The 22,951-nt window shown below is 41.8% G+C and overlaps 2 protein-coding genes, 1 long non-coding RNA gene and 3 other non-coding genes across 8 annotated transcripts; 5 read left to right on the top strand and 1 right to left on the bottom strand.

Moving 5' to 3' along the window:
- Positions 1-215: 215 nt before the first annotated feature.
- LOC118501672 lies at positions 216-1,467 on the bottom strand. Its single transcript, XR_004904306.1, has 2 exons — positions 1,325-1,467; positions 216-875 (listed from the first exon to the last, which is right to left on the bottom strand). It is a non-coding gene; the product is annotated as an uncharacterized LOC118501672 (long non-coding RNA).
- TRNAT-UGU lies at positions 1,185-1,257 on the top strand. Its single transcript has one exon. It is a non-coding gene; the product is annotated as a tRNA-Thr (tRNA).
- A 907-nt stretch (positions 1,468-2,374) lies between the features above and the next one.
- TRNAY-GUA lies at positions 2,375-2,464 on the top strand. The gene is given in 2 exon segments: positions 2,375-2,411; positions 2,429-2,464. It is a non-coding gene; the product is annotated as a tRNA-Tyr (tRNA).
- Positions 2,465-3,561: 1,097 nt separating this feature from the next.
- On the top strand, positions 3,562-3,633 carry TRNAP-UGG. The gene has a single exon. It is a non-coding gene; the product is annotated as a tRNA-Pro (tRNA).
- Positions 3,634-4,037: 404 nt separating this feature from the next.
- On the top strand, positions 4,038-22,054 carry RNASE4 (ribonuclease A family member 4). Of its 2 annotated transcripts, none has more exons than XM_028504278.2 (2): positions 4,038-4,216; positions 20,749-22,054. In XM_028504278.2, the coding sequence occupies exon 2, from the start codon at positions 20,766-20,768 to the stop codon at positions 21,207-21,209; it is 444 nt and encodes a 147-aa protein (XP_028360079.1). In that variant the 5' UTR covers positions 4,038-4,216; positions 20,749-20,765; the 3' UTR covers positions 21,210-22,054. The 2 variants fall into 2 exon arrangements, with proteins under 2 accessions (XP_028360079.1, XP_035886895.1); XM_036031002.1 differs by lacking the exon at positions 4,038-4,216 and adding an exon at positions 9,722-9,845.
- ANG (angiogenin) lies at positions 4,076-15,251 on the top strand. 2 transcript variants are annotated; one of them, XM_028504279.2, is made up of 2 exons: positions 4,076-4,216; positions 14,609-15,251. In XM_028504279.2, the coding sequence occupies exon 2, from the start codon at positions 14,627-14,629 to the stop codon at positions 15,065-15,067; it is 441 nt and encodes a 146-aa protein (XP_028360080.1). In that variant the 5' UTR covers positions 4,076-4,216; positions 14,609-14,626; the 3' UTR covers positions 15,068-15,251. The 2 variants fall into 2 exon arrangements, with proteins under 2 accessions (XP_028360080.1, XP_035886899.1); XM_036031006.1 differs by lacking the exon at positions 4,076-4,216 and adding an exon at positions 9,748-9,845.
- Positions 22,055-22,951: the final 897 nt, after the last annotated feature.

Here is a 22,951-nt window from a genome sequence, read left to right as displayed (position 1 = left end):
CTCTTTATTGTGTTATTTCCCCTTTATTAATATTTAACTTCAACAGAATCTGTCCCGTATCTCTTTCATTCATTTTTCCCCTTTTGAATGTATAAATGCTACTCTTTTGAAGCTTTATTTTGGAGCATTTGCACCATGGCCAATATCTGGTGTTCCCTTGACACTAGTTTCTCTGTCCTTCAATTCATACTGCATATCCATGCCTAATGGATATGCAAAAGGCAAAACTTCATTCTGGAAATATCTTTGTCTCCTACTAACCTGTCTTCTTACCATCTCTCACTTTCAGGAAGGCAGTGCGCTGCCTTGGTCCTTTAAGCACCTCCATGAGTCGTTCGACTTTCCTCCCAACTTTTCTACCACAAATCACTCTACCCCCAAATTTGGGCCTTAATTTCCCTTCAGAGTGCTGCTCAAGCCCATTCCCTCCAGAAGGCCTGTATCTGTGCTTACTACAAGTTTGTGAACCTTGGCAGTCTCCACTGCCTCCTTACACCTTCACAGCTACCTTTTATTATTCTCTTTCATGAAAACTAAGGTTCATTTATTCCATAAAACTATAGCAGTGACTTCAAGGTAAAGACCATATCTGGGTGCCTTGTTCCTAGTGCAGAGCCTATTGCAAACTTGGAATTAAGTGTTTGTTGAATAAAGAAATGACTTAAATAGTGAGTTAATGAATGCCTGCTCTGGCGCTGAGACTTGAGTTGTTACCAAGGGTCCCTACATCTAAGGAACTTAAGGCGGGCGGTTGCAAGTCGGTGGACGTCTTGAGTCAAGTAGAAAACTGAGTGTAGATACCCAAGTTTAAGCTAAGAGACCCACGGTAGGCAACTTCTCCTCTCTGTAGGATTTCCCTTCTTAATTTTGACAATCTGTAGCTGGGGGGGGGGGGGGGGGGGGGGCGGGGGGCGGGGAGGGGGAGAAAAAAAAAGAAGAAGAAGCTTTCACTGTGTTAGATTGTGTTGGGTAGGGCATATTTTTCTCGCCTTAAAACAGTGGCTGTCTCTGTCACTGATCTCCCTATTGCGCTATTCCCAAAAAACCTGCAAACTGAATTTCAGTGTTTAGGAAACACTGAAACAACATTCAGATTTCGTTTGCTTCCAACACTCAGATATTTTAATAAAGACGCAACATAAAATTCTTCCTTCACTACCAAGAACAAAACGCTTCAAGTGTGAGGCCCTATAGCTCAGGGGTTAGAGCACTGGTCTTGTAAACCAGGGGTCGCGAGTTCAAATCTCGCTGGGGCCTTGAAGGTGTTTACTACTGTTTTTAATTCTTCTCACTACCACCCTTTCTTCGATTAACTTTAACCCACCCGGATATTCCCCTCTGGGTCCTGTTGGTGCCGTCCAGACCTCCGGAATAAACACCGCCGAACACAGCCGCTTCCTTTCTGGTTCCTGTGCCAGTGCGCAAGTACTGTTTGCTCCTTGGGTTGTGGCGCAGTGCAGTATAAGCCGCGTGAGGCTCGCGGCCAGAGGGTAGGGCCCAGCCGGGATGAGGACGGTGGAGAAAGACAATGGGATCGAACCCTCGGCAACCGACGTGGGCAGGTTTTCGAACCTAGAACCAGGTCCTCCTTGCCGGCGTCGGCCTTCCGGGTTACGCAGTTCAGCAGAGTTTCCTGTTTCGGTGGATTTTTCGAACTCTTCAGTATCTCAGTGAGGGGGATTCAGGTGGAGACTTTGCTGACCATGTTATTAACTCAAAGAGATAGTGGATTCCTCTTTGGAAAACCTTGAAATAGATTCACCATAAGGCAGTTCTCACAGAAACACTAGGCTTACCCGTATATTTTGTATTCCACACCCTCTCCGTCCCCCAGTCTGCAAACGAGTAAGCTTAAAAGAGCTGCGGCTGGCCTGCGCCCGCACGCCTGGGTTCCGAGGCGAGGGCAGGAAGAGAGGAAATGAGACCCGTGCCCCTCTCCCTGCCTCGGAGTAGCGCAGCGCGGTAAGAATGTTTCCCACCGCTTCAGTCCCTAGTTCCCCAAACGTCAAATGGCCGCTCCCACTCTAGGCACACACCATGTCAAGGAAGCCCCGGCCCCGCACACTCTGTGGAAACAACAGCACCCACCCGCCCCGCGAGCAGGTCTCCCCTTCCTAAGACCCGTGCAACCTCGGGGTGCATGGGTTCTGGCAGCGCCTGTGAAGAGCACTGGTTGGCCCTGCTTGGAAATCCCTCGGTGAAGCAGGAGAATCCAGCTCTAGAAGGGTTGTTCCCAAAACTGTCAATGCAGGAAATTCTCACAAGATAGTTACTCCACGGTATCCACCAGTGGGTAAGCAAGGAGTCGCGTTGCACTCGTCTCTATTTATCTCTGTCCTAAAGAGGGAATTGTAGGAAGGGTATATTTGCGCTCCCTTCGATAGCTCAGCTGGTAGAGCGGAGGACTGTAGTGGTTCCCTTGCCAGTCATCCTTAGGTCGCTGGTTCGATTCCGGCTCGAAGGAGAAGCTGCTATTTTGGGCTGGCGGCTCCTCAGTTTCTTCAGCCCTTTACCCTCCGAAGCAGCTTTCTGCAGTGTGTAGACCTTAGCCCTGTCTTAAGAAACACAGCTCACTTGCTGGTCGTTCAGTTTCAGGTATCACGTCTTGAAAAATGGATCTTATCTGGTATGCTTGGTAAACATAGGGAATATGCAGTAACTCACAATTCAACGGATCAGCTGGAAAGATTCTCAGATATCTTCTTTAAGATATGCCTTCTTTTCGCTTCTGGTTGATCCTAGGTTGCTGCCTCAGGACCAGATGTCGGAGGCCCAAGACCACTAGATGGTATAGAATATTTCACAAATGTGTGTATGTGCACTGCTACCTTCAGGGCATTAATTTGCAGAACAAACCCCTTGACTGTGACCTGCAGCCCGAGTGTGTGACCCCATTATACACACACATCCATGAAGAGAGACTTTTCATTTATTTAGCCGTTTATATATTTTTATCATTACGTGAAACGATTTTGAGCCGCAGCAGGAAGGAGTACTAGGATTTGACGTGAATATGGATGAGACTGAAAGATAATTCCAGAGCGAGAAAACCATTTGAGCAAAAGTGGGGAAAACTTAACTCTCATTCAGGAAAACTGCGGAAGGGTCTGGAATAGTGCACACCAGACTGGTGCACCACCAAACCAGCTCCCGCTCCAGCTCCGGTGTGGGGCTCAGGACCACGTTTGTCCTGGGGCTCAGGACCGTACAGCCAATGCAAACAAATTCTGCTCGGCCCTCAGGCTCCAACCCGTTTTCCTCCGGACTCGAGCTCGCGGCTAGACCTGTGCCTGAGGGGCTCGGTGGAACCCAAATGTTGCCTGAATCTGAAAGGCTGCCTCTCCTCACCACATCTGGAATCTGGAAAGGTCCTGGATGTGGATCGGAGAGAATAAACGAGGACAGGGCTAGAGTTAGACGTGAGACTTCATAACGATGAAAATAAAAATTAAAGAAGGCAAAAAAAAATTGACAGTCACAACAAGGGGGGAAAAAAACACTGGAGTTGCCTGGTGGAAAGACGAAATTCAGAGGAAATAGATGCAAAGTAACTGCCGTTGTGGCTCGTTGGTCTAGGGGTATGATTCTCGCTTTGGGTGCGAGAGGTCCCGGGTTCAAATCCCGGACGAGCCCAAGCTTTTTAATTAAATTGTTTTTTTCTCTTTCAGGAACTACCGAAAAAACTTCGGTTTCACACAGGTTTTCTCCTGTTCCAAAATGTTCTGCAACACGAGGCAGATGGGAGATGACCTGTGAGAGACCAAATTGCCTGGCTTCCTGGACTGTAGGGACCCCCTCGCTCCCGGGAGCACTGGCCAGTGTCCTACGAAGCTTCCGGAGCTGGGGCGGATGTCCCACGTTCTGGGGTCGGAGCAGGCAGAGCCTTCATTGGGGTTGGGTCTCGAACTTAGACCGCCAAGGTCTCTCCTGGGCGGGGCGACTCAGGGACGCTGGCGCTAGCCTGGCGCTGGGGCTGGGGCTGCCCGGGCTCCAGCTCAAGAGGCGGTCCCGGCAGTGAGGGGCCTCCTCCGAGAAGCAGGGCGCGGTCCCAGCTAACGTAGGGCTCACCCGCTGACTCTCCCCTCCTCGCTGCACCCACATCCCATCGGTGTACACACACGGACGTTGACCCCACGCAGATCCAAAGCAGGAGTCAAAACAACATCTTTGCGTTTTCCACCACCTCCCCACCATCATACAAAGGACAAAGAAGCAGGTGAGAAAAAAAAAAAAACAACCCAAAAACTTCTCTTTCCACTGTTTTGCACTTTTCTGCAACTTTGTTTCAAGGTCCAGATGGGTTCATACTTCTATTGCTTCTCCTCCTCCATGTCGGTAACTTTACCAGGGGCACTTTGGCAGTGGAGGCCCTTCTTAGCAGAGGCAGTGTGGGTCTCTTTCCGGAGAAGTCTGCGGAACTGGACTAGAGGGACTGAGGAATGGGAAGAAAGGTAAAAATGTACTCAAGTTAGCGATTCTACATTCCCATCCATGTTTACTTCCCGCACCTCGGCAGAGATAACAACACAAATGCCTATTGCCTAGAACGTAGAATTCGAGGGGACCACTGCGTGGGCGAAACCAACCGAGGTCCAGGGAGGCCCATACTTGCTCAAACTAAAGACTCTTTGCTTAGTACTCAGGCTGATTGCCACATTTATGAAGCTGGCCTTCTTCAGTTTTTCCAAGTGGAAATGACATTTGGGAACTGGTGTTTTCATTTTCTGTTCAGTCACCTCTGTCTCATCATCCTTAACTCACCCACAACCCATCCACAGCCAGTGCTGTGAAATGCTTGGAGACATTGACAGCAGCCTTTTCTTTAAGCGTTCTTAATGGAGCATTGGAATCCTCAGCTTTCTTACTCTGAGACAACACATAAAATGATAACAGCATATGGGCATAACAGGGCATCTTTGTTTCCGAAGGACAGCAAACACAGTTTCAGCACCATTGTAGGGACTAGGAAAATCTTAAATTAGCAAAGACCCTCCCTTTGTGTCTTTAATAACCTTATATTCAAGTTATAAATGTCATCACTAGAAACCCAAGCAGTGTAATTATCTGAACGCCAGCAGGTGGCCAACTTCTGGGAAGCAGTCTCAGGTATTCAAAGAGCTATTGACTACACAACTACTAACTAATTAGTGCAGAATTATAATTGTGTTACACTTTATTTCAAGTAACTTTTTTTACAGATAAAGGAAGAATAAGTATTTTTGGAATTTATGGAAATATTCAAAGTAGGTTTCCTTTAAATAGCAACTTTCACAGGCACCTTTAAAATTAACTTTTATTTTCTAGAAATTACTAGTATAAAATATGAAAGCTGTGTGGTGCATTGGAAAGCGTCTAGTCCTAATGCATCTAGTCCTAGTAATACTAGATGTTCCTTGGGCCATACATGTTCTCTTCCTCTGTTCCTCAGTTTCCTTATCTATAAAATGAGGGGTTAACAGATGGTCTCTAAGGTCCCTCTCCCTCTGTTTTTTTTTATACCCTCCCAAGGACATGCTCATTGATTTTTAGATGGAGTGGAAAGGGAGGTAGAGAGGGAGAGAAACATAAGTTGGTTGCCTCTGGCTTGCACCTGGTGTCAGGGCTCACACCCAGGCATGTGCTCTAACTGGAATTGAACATGCAACCCTTTGGTTTACAGGACCATGTTCCAACCAACTGAGTCACGCCAGCCAGCACTGTTCTTTATTCTATAACAGCATGGAGTGGCCAGGTATTGTATCCCAATTCATTAAAAAGAAAAGGTACTCCAGTAATGAGAAGAACTATCATTTGGCAAAGAGGAGAGGAAAATCCATTCCAGGAAAAGAGAAATGTCTCTAACTCTTGTCGAAAGTGCAGATGTCAGGTATGGGCAGGCAAAGGTAAAAGGCTTGTCAAGTTATTGTTGGAAGCATTTAGCAGTGTGATTCATAAAGTAGATGGCTAAGAAAGTTGACCAAAGCAGACTGGCAAAAACCCTCTTTAGGAGAGTTTGTTATACTGTAGTTGAGCAAAAAGCAATCTCTCTAAACAGTTATTCTCAGAAGAACACTTCAAAACATCTGGGAAAGAGAGAGTGGGCACAAAGCCCAGAGCTTGTTGAAAAGGGAATGATTAATTTTTGTTCTATTTGGAAATAGAGCCATGTCAACAGAACTTTGTCCTCATTCTCCCTCTATAAATACTGTTTCCTCTTCCTGGAAGGGGAAGCATGATCCTTCTTTTCACATGAACTACATCCTCTTTTAACCATTACTTCGGTTACTAAATAAGTTTCATGCTTATAGACCAAAACTAGTTAAGAGTTATAAAGAAATTTAGAGATTAACCCCTTCCCTCCATCACTCTATTTTATAATTAGTCTTAAGGACAGAATGAAACATATGTACTCTGTATAAAGGGGGACAGTACACCAGTAGAGTCCTTAGAAGGAGAACCCAAGTGTTCCGTGTCTATGTTCAGGGAAACATTAGCTTGTAGAAAGGACATAGAAAAACATTTCGGAAAAGGGGGAATAACTTTCAAGTTCAAGCTGTCAGAACATTTTTTAAGTATATGAGTATATTTTTCATTGGCAATTGCTTCACTGCTACTAAAATTACTGACAAATTATAATGTTCATTAATCATAGACTATAAGTTTTTGTTGTATTTTGAAACACAAAAGAGTAAGCACTGAGATGCATTTTAATAAAATTGTAAAACTTTTTCCTCCCAAACTTTATTTTCTGTTTCATCATAACCTCATTGTGCCAAGCTGAAAACAAAAACAATTAGAAGGAAAACAACCGTTCGCTATTCTCCTGATACTGCATTGTCAACTTGTGACAATTTGTAGGCGGGTTTTGGATTTTCCCAAGGTTGTTAAGTGAAACCACAGAGGCAGAGAAGGGACCTGTCTGTGTTCAGAGACTGGAGGCTGTTCCCCAGCATCACTGTGTAACTCTAAAATCAGAGGCTGATCTGTTTGTGTGAGTTGGTGCTTGAACTGGTGTTTCAGGCCTTGGAACTGTGTGTGTGTGTGTGTGTGTGCACGCTGTTGGAGTGGAGTACCTTATCCCTGTTGTTAAGGCAATTTATCAGAGGAGGATCAGGTTGAGCAAGTTGTTTTGATCCCCAAAGTCTGCGGGTGTTGACCGCTGATTCAGTCTTCCTGGACTGCTAAGACAATCAGGGTGTTGCAATGGGCCTGGCAGCTATTTTCCCAAACAATGACTAATGGACAACTTTTTAGAACTCACCAATTCAGTGTCCATTTAAAAAGTGCTATGTGATTAATTTATAATGGGTACCACTCTCAAATAGCTTGTCTGCCCACAAAAGGAAATTGAGCATTTGGGCACCCTGTTAGATGTCAGTAGAGGCTCCACTCTATGGACCCCATGTCCTATTTCTTCTCTTTGCTCTTAAAAAACATTGAACTTTGGTGCTTGGCAGAACAAATGTACTGGCCAGAGACGTGCCTGTTCCTTTCCTTTCCAGAGGCTTCACTGACCCTGATGCATCAGCTACTGAGGGAGAGGCAGTTTATGGCAGTTTGCTTGGTCCTCTTCTCACTATCCCCAACATTTTTCCCTTTAGCTCAGGATTTGGCTGGGGATACAAGGAAGAAGGGAGAGGATGGGGGAGGGGAGGAATGAAGCTCAGGCAGGACAGTGTCTGTCCCAACACACCTGAAAAGCAGGTGAAGTTTCTTTTTTGAGGAGTTGTCCATGCTGCCCATTGTCACCAGAAAGGGACTGGGACTGGGCCGAGGTAGGCCTGCCCTGTCACAGTCTGGGATGTGTGGACTCTTGACTTTGTGCAGGAAAAACTTCAAGATATGAGTCCGGGTGATTTTGAGAGTATGTTCATTAAAGTTTGGAACAGTGAGACAAAGGAAGGGCTTACAATAGAAGCAGCAAAATCACAGGAACAGAAGTGAGCCAAGGCAGGGCTGCCTTGCCTAACTGCAAAGTTAGGCAAGAGAAGAGCCCTCAGAGCTTAGGAGAAAGTAAAATTTCATGCTTGAGGAAAGGGAGGCGGGATGTGCTCAAACAGGATTGTGTACTGGATCCTTTGTCTTGACTGCTTTATCTGTTTTCTGGAGGCTGGAATTTTAGGGGAGGTATCAATCAGAATATTCATCAGCTTTTTAGGTGTGTCTTTTAACATGCTGATGTATCATAATAGTGGGACATATAGTGGGGTTTGGGATCATTTTCTGATCAGCTTTATCTTGGATTTATCTAGCTTTAGTTGGGATTTTTTTGTTATTTATTTTCCTGACTTTATCCATTCGTGGCTTTGGCTGACACTAATGGCATTAATTAGATCTCTGCCATCTATCTCCCTAAATAGGGTGATTGCTACTCACTGTCTGGTTGGGAGGAGAAATGTAAACCATCTGCTCCTAAGTAACCTTGGTTAGGAAAGTCTTGTGATTTATTAGCTTGCTGTTAATTGCTCGGCCATTTGTTTAACTATTTTGTCTCCATTTCCCTCATTCCACTTGACAGGGAATTTTTACTAACCTACCTCACCCACTTTTTTTCCACCTTAAATCCTCAGGCCCTTCCAGTTACCACAAAAACTGTTCTTAAGGTAGGCTCTAGAACACATGCCTGAGCATGTGCAAGTCACTGACAGCTGTTTAAAGAGTTAATCTCTCCTAGGAAAGATTGAATTGGGATGGGGACCAACACCTCAGAAATGAAGGTATCTCAGTGGGTTTTAAGGATTTAACAGTAAGCTAGAAGCAGAGGTTTTCTTGGACCCTTGGAAGGCTTCTACTCTACCTGATTTTATTGGTAACTATTACCAAACCCTGTCATGTTGGTGAATCTTAAAGAGAAGTCAGGAGAGTTTTCAAGGTTGGATCTCCAAAGTGAGGTCAGAGAATGCACTGCTAGACCATGAGGGGTAAGAAAAAAACTTGGGGCCTACGTATCAGTCACTGTTTTAGAAACTAAGACTGTAGAAATGAATAATGAGAAGATAATGATTCTTCTCTCAAAGGGTTCTATCTAATAGAGAGACAATGAGATCAATTGACATCAAAGGAGTCATGGGTATCAGTGTTGCAATGGTGGCGCAGATAATCCATTTTGCTATGATGAACAGAAGATTGAATGCTCAGGGTTAGTCTCTTGTGAACAGCTGAGGATGAAAGGAAGGAGAAGCCCAGGAAATATAGCAAAAATATTTCTCAAGTCAGTAGCTGGGAGGTTGAGGTCAGGGGCAGTGGGTACTAGTAGCTGTCACCTAACCTTCTTTAGATGTGCTTTACTGGTTCTGTGAAATCTGTGGAATAACCTACTTATTGGCATGGCATCCTTTCATGAACTAAATTATGTGGGTAATTAGAAGGTACAAAGGAACAGCATCCTTCTGGGAGACCCCATGTACTCCGCAGGCTTCTTCCAAGGCAGTTCTTGGAGCTGGCCCATAGATCAGAAACAACATCTTCTGGATCCAGATCATTATATGTGAACAATGAAACCTCAGTCCTGTCATGAGCAAGAGTGAGAACCACAGACATCAGGAAAAGGGTGGTTTTGGGACAAAGGGCCATACTTGTCAGTATCAAACTTTGCCTCCCAGTGGGTTAATATTTGACACAGTCATGCCCAGGGAAAAGGTGAATGACTTTCTTTGTTTGTCCAAGAGCGGTGTCCTTGGTTTCCATACTTCTGCCAGGACTGGGGATTTTTGGAAGTAGTCTCCCCACCCAGTTTATTTGATCACTATATAATCAGAACCAGAGGGAGCCTTTGGCTTTACAGAGCAGCAACCCATCTCCAGGAGCAGACAATTGGAAGCCATCCCAGAAGCCATCTTCAGTTGGAGGGAAACTTCCAGATTTTTGTAAGATTCTTAGCCCTGGGCAATATGTTGCTCTATTTGTTTTTATATATAGATATACTATTTCTAGCCATCTGTCCATTTTAGTGAAAATATTTACCCCCCTTTAAAGCTTCTGGGCCCAAGCTGATGGATTAAGGGAAAAACTAGTCAGATTCTAAAGTTTACAACGAAAACAAATTTCTTTTGGAATAGCCTATATGTGGATGAAGGGAAATTAGTTAGACTGGGAGCAAGTGGAGGTTGAGGAGGGATTCTTGAATTGCAATAAAGTCCCCAAAGACCTGGGGAAGTAATTTGCTGAAGGGCACCTGGATGCCCCCTTGCCCATCCTCCCACCCCCCGACACAGGAATGAAATGTGGTGGAGAGAGAAAAGAAACCGAAAGTATGCTTTTAGCTGTTTTCTTGTAACCTTCACTACTAATTTTTTTTTCTTAAAAAACATTTTGATTGCTCTTTAAGAGCCAAGTGGAACACATTCCAAGATCAAATGAAGGTACTCTGGCAGAAAGAAGAAAAAGAGATAAAGGGAAGAATATGTATTGTGTGTTATTCTTTTGATTTGGGGGGGTATTGCCCTCTAATACATAAAAGTGTGAAGCTACATTTATGAAAATTATAACCATAATTACTAACCATAAACTATCAAGTTAACTCCCTGGCACGTAAAGTTGAATGGATCTCTTGAACACAAAACATTGCCTGTGGAAAGAGGAAGGGAGTGTTAATGCTTGCGAAGACTAAAGGATTGGTTTGAGGCAAGTGATAAAGTTTGTCTAACGATGAGTTGGGACAGATTTCCCTGACAAAAAGCTGACTGACAGTTATGTGCTTAAATAATGAAAGACGTGTGTAAATGAGTTTGACCACCAGATGTGACGCTCTGCACCCTTGGCCTAGACAGATTCACTACCACACCACAGATTATCTGCGTCATACTTGTTTTCTCCCAAATTCACTTTAGCTTTTTTTGGGACATATAGGATTGAATATATGAGTAAGGAAGTTGTGAGTTGAGGAGGTATTAAATACTGGTGGCCATGGTGTGTACTGGTTGGAATTTGATTTCCGGATGTCTTGGGGGAGTTAATATTACAATAAGCCTGAACAAAATTTAGCTGAGTTTTAACAGAATGAATGTGCAAATTCTGCAGATTAAAAACAAAGATTCTCCTTTACCTCTCCAGACTGGGATGTGAGACCTTCAATCTCCAACCAGCAAGTGGCTTTGTAGGATGTGAAACCCCTGTGTAGCATCAGTCCAGTACCTTACCTAGAGCTGGTCTGTGGGTTTGGCTATTACGCTGAGCTTTAAGAAATGATACATCTCAGTGAGATTGGGTCATGGGTCTTATCATCTATTTCTTTCACCTGGTGCCTTCTGCCACCAACTAAACTTATACAAAGTTGTCTTTTTAATTCCACTCAACTCTTGCTAGTAAAACAAGAAAAGATTCTCCTATGCTTAATGAGGACCATGGCATTTCAGATATTAGAATTAGCAACTCTCTCATTTTACAGATGAACAGACTTAAGCCTGGAGAGGAAAATGAAGTCAATCACTTAAAAAATATATTGAAGGTCTACTGTGAGGCAGGCACTGTGATTCAAAGTGAGTAATATGGGCTCTGCCTTCCTGTAACTTATCAGTAAGAAACACTGACAAGTGAACAGATAATTGTTTGCCAAGAGCACATGGATAAAGGCTTGGAAATGGCACCCATGAAAACTGACAACAGGTGTATCGTGTGTGTGTGTGTGTGTGTGTGTGTGTGTGTGAGATATCCTTGTAGGCAGATCCTGAGCTTTGTGACTTTTGCTTTGACACTTGTATCTAGTGGGGTGTCATTGGTTTTAAGATGTAAAGCAAAGAGTGTTTGGACAGAAAACTCTAGACATGCCTGCCAGCTCAGACCCCCTTCTGTGACAATATCCCCACAACCTGTACAGCACTGGCACCTCTTACCAAGGACCCAGGGTCTCCTCAACAGCATGAAAGACATTAGCGACATTTCTATCCACCACTGCCACCTAGTGACCCTTTTGGCTACTACCACCTCTGGTTCTACTTCCTGATTTTTTTTTTTTAAGATTTTATTTATTAATTTTTAGAGAGGGAAGGGGGAGAGAAAGAGAGAGAGAGAAACATCAATGTGCGGTTGCTGGGGGCTGTGACTTGCAACCCAAGCATGTGCCCTGACTGGGAATCGAATGTGTGACACTTTGGTTCACAGCCTGCGCTCAATCCACTGAGCTACGCCAGCCAGGCTGATTTTTAAAAAATATATATTTTATTGATTATGCTATTACAGTTGTCCCATTCTACTTCCTGATTTTGAATCTGGGATTCTGGCCCAAGGCAGAGAGGTGTTGACTCTCTGACCTCGAAAGTCCTGTTTATTCCATCTTGGGACCCTGCGATTTTACAATTACTTTTGACATTAGAAGGCAATATTTGTCCATCACAGAGCAAGAGACTGAATTGAACCCAAGTCAATAAACCTTTGATGAGGTCTTCCGAACAACTAGAAAGAGAAAACACATCCAAAAGACTAAAAAGCACAATGTAAATGTAAAGAGCTTGGCAAATGGGGAGCACAGCAGGTCAGCAGCTGTGTTGACACAGTGGCCATGTATGAATACTTGTTATTCTTTTAGTGGTGGCTCTTCCCTCTGTGGTCATGTTCCACTTTCTTGCTAAACTCCCAGGAACATGTTTTCACCTGATTCTATTATAAATTAAAATTTGAGTTCCTAATAGAATTTTTTCAGCTGCTATTTATTTTACTATCATGGAATAACCAACCATTTTCTTAGTGTGTAATTCCATATTCTTCAGCAATGTGGCAAATTTGTCTATAATTATTATGAAACAGACAAGGTATATTAGTGCCAGATGATGATGAGAAAGAGTGCTCACTTTGCTCATTCTGTCATGTGCCTTCCCATGTAACCATCAGAACCCTGGATTTACTGGTCTTCCTACACTCACAGTCATACCCCTGGGGTTGTTAAGTAACACTACAGGCTTAGTGCTGGAACCTGTGGCATCTTTAAGTGCTATAAAAACATTTGACATGAAAATAACACTTATTGATCTACACACAAGAAAAGCACAAAGTAAGAATTAATAATTAATTTAATGTTTATGAGAACATACCATTTGTTTCTAAATTTACGATGTATATGAATTGCGTTATGCTTAGGCATAACTTGAAGGACAAATTTTTCTCCCATTGTAAGAATTTCTCAATATGTGTGATGACTACTAAAAACCATCGATAATCAAAAAGAAAATGAGTCATTCATAGACAAAAAATTTGAAAAACAAAATTATAAAATTCAGTTATCAAACTTTTAAATTTATAGTGAAAAGTCATTTTTATTATTAGATGTGGGAACATTCACACATACTTGATATAATGTAAGGTAGCACTATGATGGTTTGTAAAGGCTCTGAATATTCTTTAAAATTTTCTCCAAAGAACTAAAAGTATAGTCAGAAACTACTTACTACAAACACCAAATATTTTTTCATTCTTAAATCTTCAAATTTCTTAAGTCATAAAGTTTTCAAGTTCATAAGACATTTGTTTTCTATTTTGTTATAATCTATACTTGTTTAATTCTATAATATTTTAATAACCTATCATTGCATGTGTTTGAACATTTGTGACACATTACCCCTAGGAAGTGTGAGGTATACACTTCAGACTGAAAGCCCTTAAGAGATGATGGCAGCAATTCTCTTCTCTTCCTAATTCCTCTTTTGAGGAAAATGTTAAGAAATCATAACAGAAAATTATAAAGGCTTTGACCTGAAGAAAAGTTCTAAGGAGGTTGTATTATTTGTTTTTTTTTATCACATAGTAACATCATTTGCCTGTTGTGTAACAGTCTGTGTATATTTTCAGGGAAAACTAGGAAATATTCTCTAAAAATAATCCCAATTGTTCCCAAGGTGAGCAGTTCCTAAGAATAAGCTTGAATTCCTCTTCCTCCAGTCACCTGTAAAAGCTGACCCCATACCCACTTCCAAGCATTACATTGATTCTTTTATGCTCCTCTCAGTTTTTTTTTAAATGGTATATAATAATTGCACATTTGGCCACAAGCCACCGAATTCTTTAGGAATTAGGTCTGTCTCCCTTCTCCTCAGGGTTAAGTAACGACTGCTCTCCTCTTAGCCAGTTGACTTACTGACTTGAATACCTGGAATCCTGTCTTCAACAATCCTTAGATTGACCCTTCCCTGGGCTCAGGTTTCCCTGAAAGTCCCTCTTTTTCATAACTCTCACCTCCTACTGTTTTGTCTCAGTGAACTAGAGTGCCTATACCTTCCCCATGGATGCTACATCTCCTTTTAGGGAGGAGGCATTAGGGTGTATTTTAATAGGCTATGTGTTCCAGGATCTAACAGTGTCTGGTACCCAGTAGGGAGGGGCTTATGTAATGTTTGTTATTAAATTAATTAATAACTGAATTAAAGAGTGTGAATGGATATTGTGATGCTATAACTAATGGAAGGGTAAGTACTCAGTGAATCTAAGCAATAAGACTGAATGTTTGGGGCTGGAGCTGTGTTCTGGAAACTTAGATTGCTTTTCCAAAGGAATGGATTGACAAGAAAGATGAGATTAATGAAGAAGAGAAAAGATATAATTAGGTAACTGGGGATACCTGACTCATAATGCCCTGTCAGAGAGAAAAGTCCTTGTCCTTTTAGCCTAATTTGCCCTACCATACCTCCTTTGCCCTCGGCAGGCACCTTTGTCAGAAGAAATGATGATGGGCCTGGGTCCCCTGTTGTTGGTCTTCATGCTGGGCCTGAGTCTGACCACATCTACCCTGGCTCAGAATGACTACAGGTACAGACACTTCCTGACCCAGCACTATGATTCCAAACCAAATGGCCGGGATGACAGATACTGCAACTTCATGATGGCGAAACGAGGCCTGACTTCACCCTGCAAAGACACCAACACCTTTATTCATGGCACCAAGACAAATATCAAGGCCATCTGTGATGATAAGAATGGGGTGCCTTACGGAGAAACTTTCAGACAAAGCAAGTCTTCTTTCCAGATCACCACTTGCAAGCATATAGGACAGTCCTCCCAGCCTCCCTGCCGTTACAGAGCCAATAAAGGGTCCAGAGTCATTGTTGTTGCCTGTGAACATGGCTTTCCTGTCCACTTCGATGAGTCCTTTATCCGTCCATAAGAAACAGGCCACTGGCCAGAGTGGGCTCTGCTCTCCATTCCTTGCATTTCTCCTACACACTGCAGAACAGTAGCAGCAACATTCATTGCAGGGGGCCCAGGAAATGAACTGCCTGGATCTTTTGTTTTCAGTTTTACAATATGTTAATAAATTAAAATGTCTCTGAAATCAGTAAGAATCAAAACCTCACCAATTCTTGGCCTGTTGATTTTCCCCCATTTTCTCAATGCCCCCCCTGAGAGGATTGGATGAAATACAAGTGCGTTTTTTCCCTTCTCAGTCATTAGAGAGGTAGACTTTACCTTTCTGTGAATGTAAGGTTGTTAAATACAATTTATAGAGAGAGCTAGGAAAATTCCAGTGCTTGTGGTTGCTAAGCAGAATTTTCAGGAGGGGCAAATTGTTTTTTGCTGTCAAATAAGCCAATATTACTTTTACAAATGTTAAACTTTGAAGAGTAGAGTTTAAGACTGAATACCAACAAATTAGTTAATCTTTCTGCCTCTCTTTCTCTCACTGTCTCTCACACACACACACACACACACACACACACACAATCCTGCATGAATACCAACATTTATTCCTGATAGCTACCTCTTGTCTTAGGCAGGAGGTTATTTTGAGTTGCTTTGAATAGATTGCTCCCAGGGTATTCTCATGGTTACTTTATATAAAGATAAAACATTTATTACATTATTTTCTTTTTAATCTTTTACTTTATCCACTGGTGTCTGGCAACTATGAGGTCTCTGGGAATTTATGGAAAGATTCCAAGCTTATCCCTTATTCTTATTCAACTACATTTGTTTTCAAGTAAATACAAACTTAGGTAAGCAGACACTCTCCTTTTGAAATATACTAATCAATTCACAGATTTAGTGGTAACTTCTTGTTACCTAATTTCTATCAACAAATGCCAGGATATTTTATTTGGAAAGTACTTGTTAATAAATTACAATTATAAATCACTAGTTTTGCCGTCCTGTGAATCTATGACTATAGTGGTCACAGTATTCCCTATGGTGGCCTCTCCTGCTGTCTACACTGCCCTGAAATGGGCCAAAAGCCCTGCCTCCTCAATAACCAGGTTATAGCCCTGGCTGGTGTGGCTCAGTTGCTCAGAGCATTGTCCTGTACCTGAAAGGTTGCGGGTTCTATTCCTTGCCAGGGCACATACCTAGGTTGTGGGTTTTGTCCCCGCTCCAAGCGTGTATGGGATGCTTCTCTCTCACATCAATGTTTTTCTCTTTCTAAAAGTAATGGATAAAAAAGGTCCTCAAGTGAGGAAAAAAACACCCGGGTTATATGTCAGTGTCCAAGTGCCATCGGGGAGAGCACCCAGTATTTAAATTTATGGAAGAAGAGATGGAGAAGTAGGTTACTAGTGCACACTCAGCACATGAATATTTCTACCTTGAGTAAATCTATTTCAAAGCTGAGGTCACTATCATTTCCTAAGAAAGTAGGGAGAAGAGTTTTCCAAAACTCTTTTATTAGAAAATTTGCCTTATTGTAAAATCCCAAAAACCTCTTAGGAAGTGAGCAAGTTGCAGTTTTTGGTAGAATATTTGGACCCTTTGACATGTTCTCCAACCAGTACCATCTTCTTGATGTGAGGCAAGGTGACTTCCACACAGATCATTGACCCACTTGAGGTTTTGATGGGGAAGGCCAAAGGTATGGACCATGATTATACTGAGTATGCCATAGCTGTGAAAATGCATGTCTTCTCCAAACACCTGCTTAGAATACTATCATTGCATACTCTGCTATGGTGTTAGGGCAAATCACATGGCAGTGGGACGGGGCTGCTTCCTGTCCTGCTGATGGAACTAGATGCTGGGTAGCCAATCCTAGTACTTCTTGCTCTGGGTCTCATGTTCTCTCACAACCAAAAGAATGAAATGTCACATGACAGGCAAGTCAGGTTTTATCTCAAGTGAATTATTTGAGGAACTGAAGTCCTGGTCAGCTGTGCTTTGTTGACTTTTTCAAGGAAAAGAGAAGAAAACCTCAGTATGCCAAGTCCTTTCAAGAATGGTGACATGCAAGGAAGAAAATTCCACTCAAACCCAAAGAGGAGAATCTGTAGGGACACAGCATAAATTCTAGTAACTGAGACATTTCAAATTAAAAACAGCCTTCTGACTTTGAAGGAATGCAGGCACTCTACAAAATAAAGGGGAGGAGAGCAATAATATATGCAACTTGGTGTAGTCATTCAATATTTTATCTAGACTGAAGGAAGCAAAGGAAACCAAGAAATATGGAAATTATAAAAATTACAATTGCCAACATTTACCGAGCATTTACTATGTACTAGGCATTATGATATGCACCTAACACTCACTTTATCATTTATTCTTTACAACATCCCTAAGAGGTATTCTTATATTCACTTTCTTATGAGGAAATATGCTGAGACAGGTTAATTTCTCCCAGATCATACAGTTATGTGGCAGAATTAAGTCTTTGGGATCATAGCATCAAAAGAAGTTCTTACTGAGAATCATGGCAGTACAGTGGAGAAAGACTTTGGGGCAAGCTCTGACCGAAAAGTATGCATTGGGATGACTTGGGTATCATTTCATTTTCTGTTGTAGCTAGAGCCTTAAGATATACCCATTGATGTCTACATTTGACTTCTGTTCACAAGTATTTGTCCATATCTCATTAAATCACTTGGTTAGTATGGCTGAGACCATGGGCTTACTCTTGCATGAATAATTTAGGTCTTGTCTGTAGCCAGTTATCTTTCTAAATCATAACTTGGATACAAGGAAGCACAATGAGAAAAAGTAGATAGAACCATACAAAATTAGAGGGGCAAAAATAACCATGTAAAATTAGATTTGGGAAAAACAACCCAAAGCACATTGTTGTGATGATGCCCAAGTGCTAAGTGTACCCCCAGAAGTCCTGTCCATTAGTCTTGGAGTGAGGAGTAAATCAAGCATCATTTCTCCTTGCTACTCTTCTTCCCACACTATTCTCTTCTCTCTCTAACTCCATATCTCATATCTACAGCTGCAGGCACTGGAATGTGACAGACCATTTGAGTTTTCTGTGCACAAGCAAGAGTGGCTGTGAATATAGAGGGCAGCATTTAAAAGAATAAAGTTATGTTTGATACTCATATGCATGTATACATGTCCCTCATGAGCCATTTCAGTCACTCAGACAGTGTGATCTGCCATCATGAAGCAGCATTCTTGAAAACAAAGGACAGTAGTACCCATATACATCAAACCAGGAGTTCAGCTATGGCCAGCCCTTGAACTACATATGTAGGGAAAGTCCTGTATGACTCTCAAAAAAATTGTTCTTTCTGTTTTGAGTTGCTCACTTCCTATTGAATCAGAGATGATTTTTCTTTGTTCAAGTGCAATGATTTTCAACTGATGTGCCCCAAGAATTTTTAAAATATAGTATTTAGTCAGGGACACTGACCTCTTTTCCCTTAGATTGTCAAAAAAATTGATAACAGTCAACACAACAATAGCCAGCCGGTGTGAACGAATCAAAATTATACCTATTTTTTGTCAGATCAGCAAACATTTTTTGGGTAGAATTTTAGTAGTTAGTTTATGTGTGCCTTGAGATGAAAAAGGTTGAAAATCGATGCTCTAGTGAGCCAGCCCTGCCTCATTGCCAGATTTGCCAGTAGACTAACAGTTCATGAGTTCCTGCCAAAACCAGGAGTGACGGCCAGATGGCAGCATCGAGCTAGTTAGTGTTGGTGAGGGATTCCCACTTCCACTTCCACCCTCACCCTGTTCTACCCCTGATTAAACTCTTGCTAGAGAGAGGCAACTCTGAACATAAGAAGTCTTTAATATCCTGAATATTTGGGGAGTGAAATGATTGAGACAATAGAAGATGTGGAGAAAGCACAGGTTTTAGAGTCAGATAGGTCTCAGTTCCTTTCTTTACTCTGTCAACAAAAGCAATATCCTCAAAGCAGGGGTGTCCAACCTGCAGCCACGGGCCAGATACATCCCAGAATGGCTATGAATGTGGCCCAACACAACATCATAAATTTACTTAAAACATTATGAGATTGTTTTTGTGATTATGTGTCACAATGTATTTAATGTGTGGCCCAAGACAACTTTCCTTCTCCCAGTGTGGCCCAGAGACGCCAAATGGTTGGATGCCCCTGCTAAGGCAATGCTTCCTTTGTTGTGGCTCTGAAGGTTTTTGTTTGTTTATTTTTTAACTCTGTAAAACATGTTTATTTTCCACTGCCAAAAGTGCCAACAAAATGATTGCGCAACCAGCAAACACAGACTACTACCATTAGCTATTGACAACACAGAGCATCAAAAGCAGATGCATGACAATGGAGTATATCACCAGGGCCTAGTTTTTAGGTTGTGCACAGAAGCAGCAATGAAAAAAGACAGTCCAAGTCCTCTTTTGTGGAGATTGTACTGTTGAGATTTGTTTGTTTGTTTCAAGATTTTATTTATTTATTTTTAGAGAGAGGGGAAGGGAGGGAGAAAGAGAGGGAGAGAAACATCAATGAGTGGTTGTCTCTCATGTGCCTGAGACAACCACACATTGGCATGTGGCCTGACTGGGAATTTAACTGACGACCCTTTGGTTCACAAGCTGGACCTCAATCCACTGAGCCACACCAACCAGGGTGAGATTTGTTTCTTTTTAAAAAAAATTTTTTAATCAATTCCACAAGCCTGGGAAACACCTTCAGTCTCTATACCCATTTTATTTAGTTTGTTAATTACCTCACTCATTTTGTTTATTAGTTCATTCAACAGATATTTATTATCTGCAAAGCTGCAGCTGGGTACTCTGTTTTAGATTTTGTTTTTTATAGGCTTAGCAAGATTTCCAAAAGGACTTGATGTTAATACCCTTAAAAGAATAGCCACATGGTTGAAAAAGGTGAAGGAATCAAGAAGTACAAATTGCCAGTTTTAAAAATAGTCATGGGGACATCAAGTAAGCATTGGGAATCTAGTAAAAAAACATTGTAATAACTATGTATGGTGTCAGATGAGTACTGGACTTACTTGGGTGATCACTTCATAAGGTATATTCATGTCTGATCACTATGTTGTACACTGAAAGCTAATGTAATACTATATACATCAACTATAATTGAAAAATGTTTTTTAGTTTAAAAAAAGAGTAGACACATAAGAGAAAAGGCTAAACCCAAGTATTACTCTATCCTTTTTTCTGCAACTTCCTCAATTCACAAATGTCAGGAATTAAAATCAGTTTATAAACTTTCCTTGACACACCCTCAGTCTATCCAAAATTTTGGGATTCAGAGTCTCCAGGCAGCCAAACACTCTCCAAAGATCACATGACTAGAGAACTCCCTCAAGAGACAGAGAGCTTCAGCTTTATTTAGATCTGCCTTTTCTTCCTTTTCACACCCTGACCATACAGGACATCCACCTGGACAACCACACTGTCAGTCTCTGCCATGAGACTTTGTGCTCGCCGTAGCAACTTCTTTCCACTAAAGAGAAAGGCTCCTTCTTTCAGAGAAGATCATGTTTGCAAACTTTTCACTCTTGGAGAAGCAGTGGTGAGAAAAATTGTGAGAAAAGAAGAGTGGGGAGGAAAGTGTAGAGCTTGCCATTCTCAAAATCTCTCTAGTGCCCATTTGTTACCTTCCTTTCTTCTTCCCTTTGGTTTCTCTCTAGGCATCTCCAAGGCAGTGATGGCTCTCCAGAAGACCCTTTCATTGCTTCTGCTCTTGTTGCTGACCCTGCTGGGGCTGGGGCTGGTGCAGCCCTCCTATGGCCAGGATCGCATGCACCAACGATTCCTGCGGCAACATGTGGACCCTAATGGGGCAGGTGGCAATGATGGCTACTGTAACATTATGATGCAAAGACGGAAGATGACTTCACATCATTGCAAGCACTTCAACACGTTCATCCATGAGAACATCTGGAACATTCGTAGTATCTGCAGCACCACCAATATCCAGTGCAAGAATGGCAAGATGAACTGCCACGAGGGTGTAATGCACGTCACAGACTGCAGGGAGACAGGAAGTTCCAAAGCCCCTAACTGCAGATATAGGGCCATGACCAGCACTAGGCGTGTTGTCATTGCCTGTGAGGGTAACCCAGAGGTGCCTGTGCACTTTGACAGATAGATGGTACCTTGCAGGGGTTATGGCCCAGTGGTTGACCTTTAACTTACTCCTTGAGTGGCAGTGAGTAATGTATTTGAGCTTTCCTGGTCTCTGTCTCCTCTTATGTCTACTTCTTTTTGTTTATGTAACCCATTCTGTTCAATGCATCAAAGAGAAATGGAGACATAAACCTAAAATGGGACTGGGCTTTTCTGCAATAAACATTTCAGTAAACTCTTCTGCTTCCTTTTATAATACTGGTCAGCATAACTCTCTCAGATCCTGCCCTCTAGAATTTAATCATATGTCTTTATGTAGCATTTCAAGTATTTCCAGGTGCTTGCACCTCAGTTATCCCATTTTAATACCACAGCACCCCTGTGATGCTGATAGTGCTATGTATAGGAGCCCAAAGTTAAGGGATTTGCTAAAGACCATGAAGTTAGCGGAAAAGCTGAAGCAAAAAATCCACTTCAACTAGCTACTAATCCAGGACTTTCTCTACTTCATCACAAAAAGTGTTTTGAAAGTATCTGCTTTTTGATATTCCCAAAAGTCAGCTGTTGGTGGAAGCATTAAAATTTTGCAAATATGTACTGATAAATGAGAGCTCTATCTGTTTGATTTGGCAACCCTGTTATGTTTGGGTAAGATCAAGAAATGATGTGGGACAATTGTAACTAAACAGCAATTAAAAAAAAGAAGTTCAAGAAATGATACAAGGAATTTTCTTTCTCTCTTCCCAAACTTTTGAATCACTGTAGTAAGTCAGAGTATTAACAATGTTCTAGATCATTAAGACTCAGTCAGTCTTCATGAATGAAAGATTTTTCATGCTTTCCTTGTAATAAAGAATTCAAATTGCAGGTATCTGTGAAGATGGTGCTATGGTTTCTGTGTGTGGAATTTTCCCCCCATCCTCTTTTAATTCTCCTCTAGTTTATAAATACACTCCGACACCTTAATATCCTCAGAAACTCTTGTCCATGACTAAAGCCTATCTGTTCGATGAACATGACACAGAAACATTTGTGTCATTTACTAAAGACAATTCTCACATCCCTCCCTTTCAATACAGTCACACCTTGGTACTCATCGACTTCAGAACTCATCAAACCCTGTACTCATTGCATTTTGACAAGAGAAAAATGTTTCAGCACTTAGTGCTTGCTCCATAGTCATGGCACTGACTAGAATTTGTATGAGTCATGATGCTGCCCCTCAAGAGAAAATGCTTCATCACTCATTGCTTGCTTGGTGCTTGTCACAAGTTCTAGAATGAATTAACAAGTACCGAGGTACCATTGGATTTTGAAACAAATTGAGTAACAGAGATGGATGGACACCAGCAACTAAAAAGGAAAGTGTGTGTGTGTGTATGTGTGTGTGAGATAGAGTATGTGTGTGTATGTGAAAGGACTAAACTGAAAACATTTTAATTACAGAAGATATACATTGTTTATATTTAAGATGTGCAACCTGATTCAGTAAAAATATGCATTGTGAAATAATCACTGCAGTAAAGTTAATTAGCATATCTACTGTCTCAAGTGGTTACCAAAAGTGACTCCATTTTCAACTGTTTTGGACTCTGTTTATTTGTTTATTTTTAATCCTCACCTGAGGCTACATTTATTATTTTTTTTTAGAGAGAGAGGAAGAGAGACAGAGAGAGAGAGACATCAATGTGAGAGAGAAATATCAATTGGTTGCCTCCCCTACATGCCCAGACTAGGGACCCTGACAGGAAATCAAACCTATAA

This window comes from Phyllostomus discolor, chromosome 1, assembly GCF_004126475.2.
Source record: "Phyllostomus discolor isolate MPI-MPIP mPhyDis1 chromosome 1, mPhyDis1.pri.v3, whole genome shotgun sequence".
In the NCBI taxonomy this organism is placed as follows: domain Eukaryota; kingdom Metazoa; phylum Chordata; class Mammalia; order Chiroptera; family Phyllostomidae; genus Phyllostomus; species Phyllostomus discolor.
This window is presented reverse-complemented; position numbering and strand designations above follow the sequence as displayed.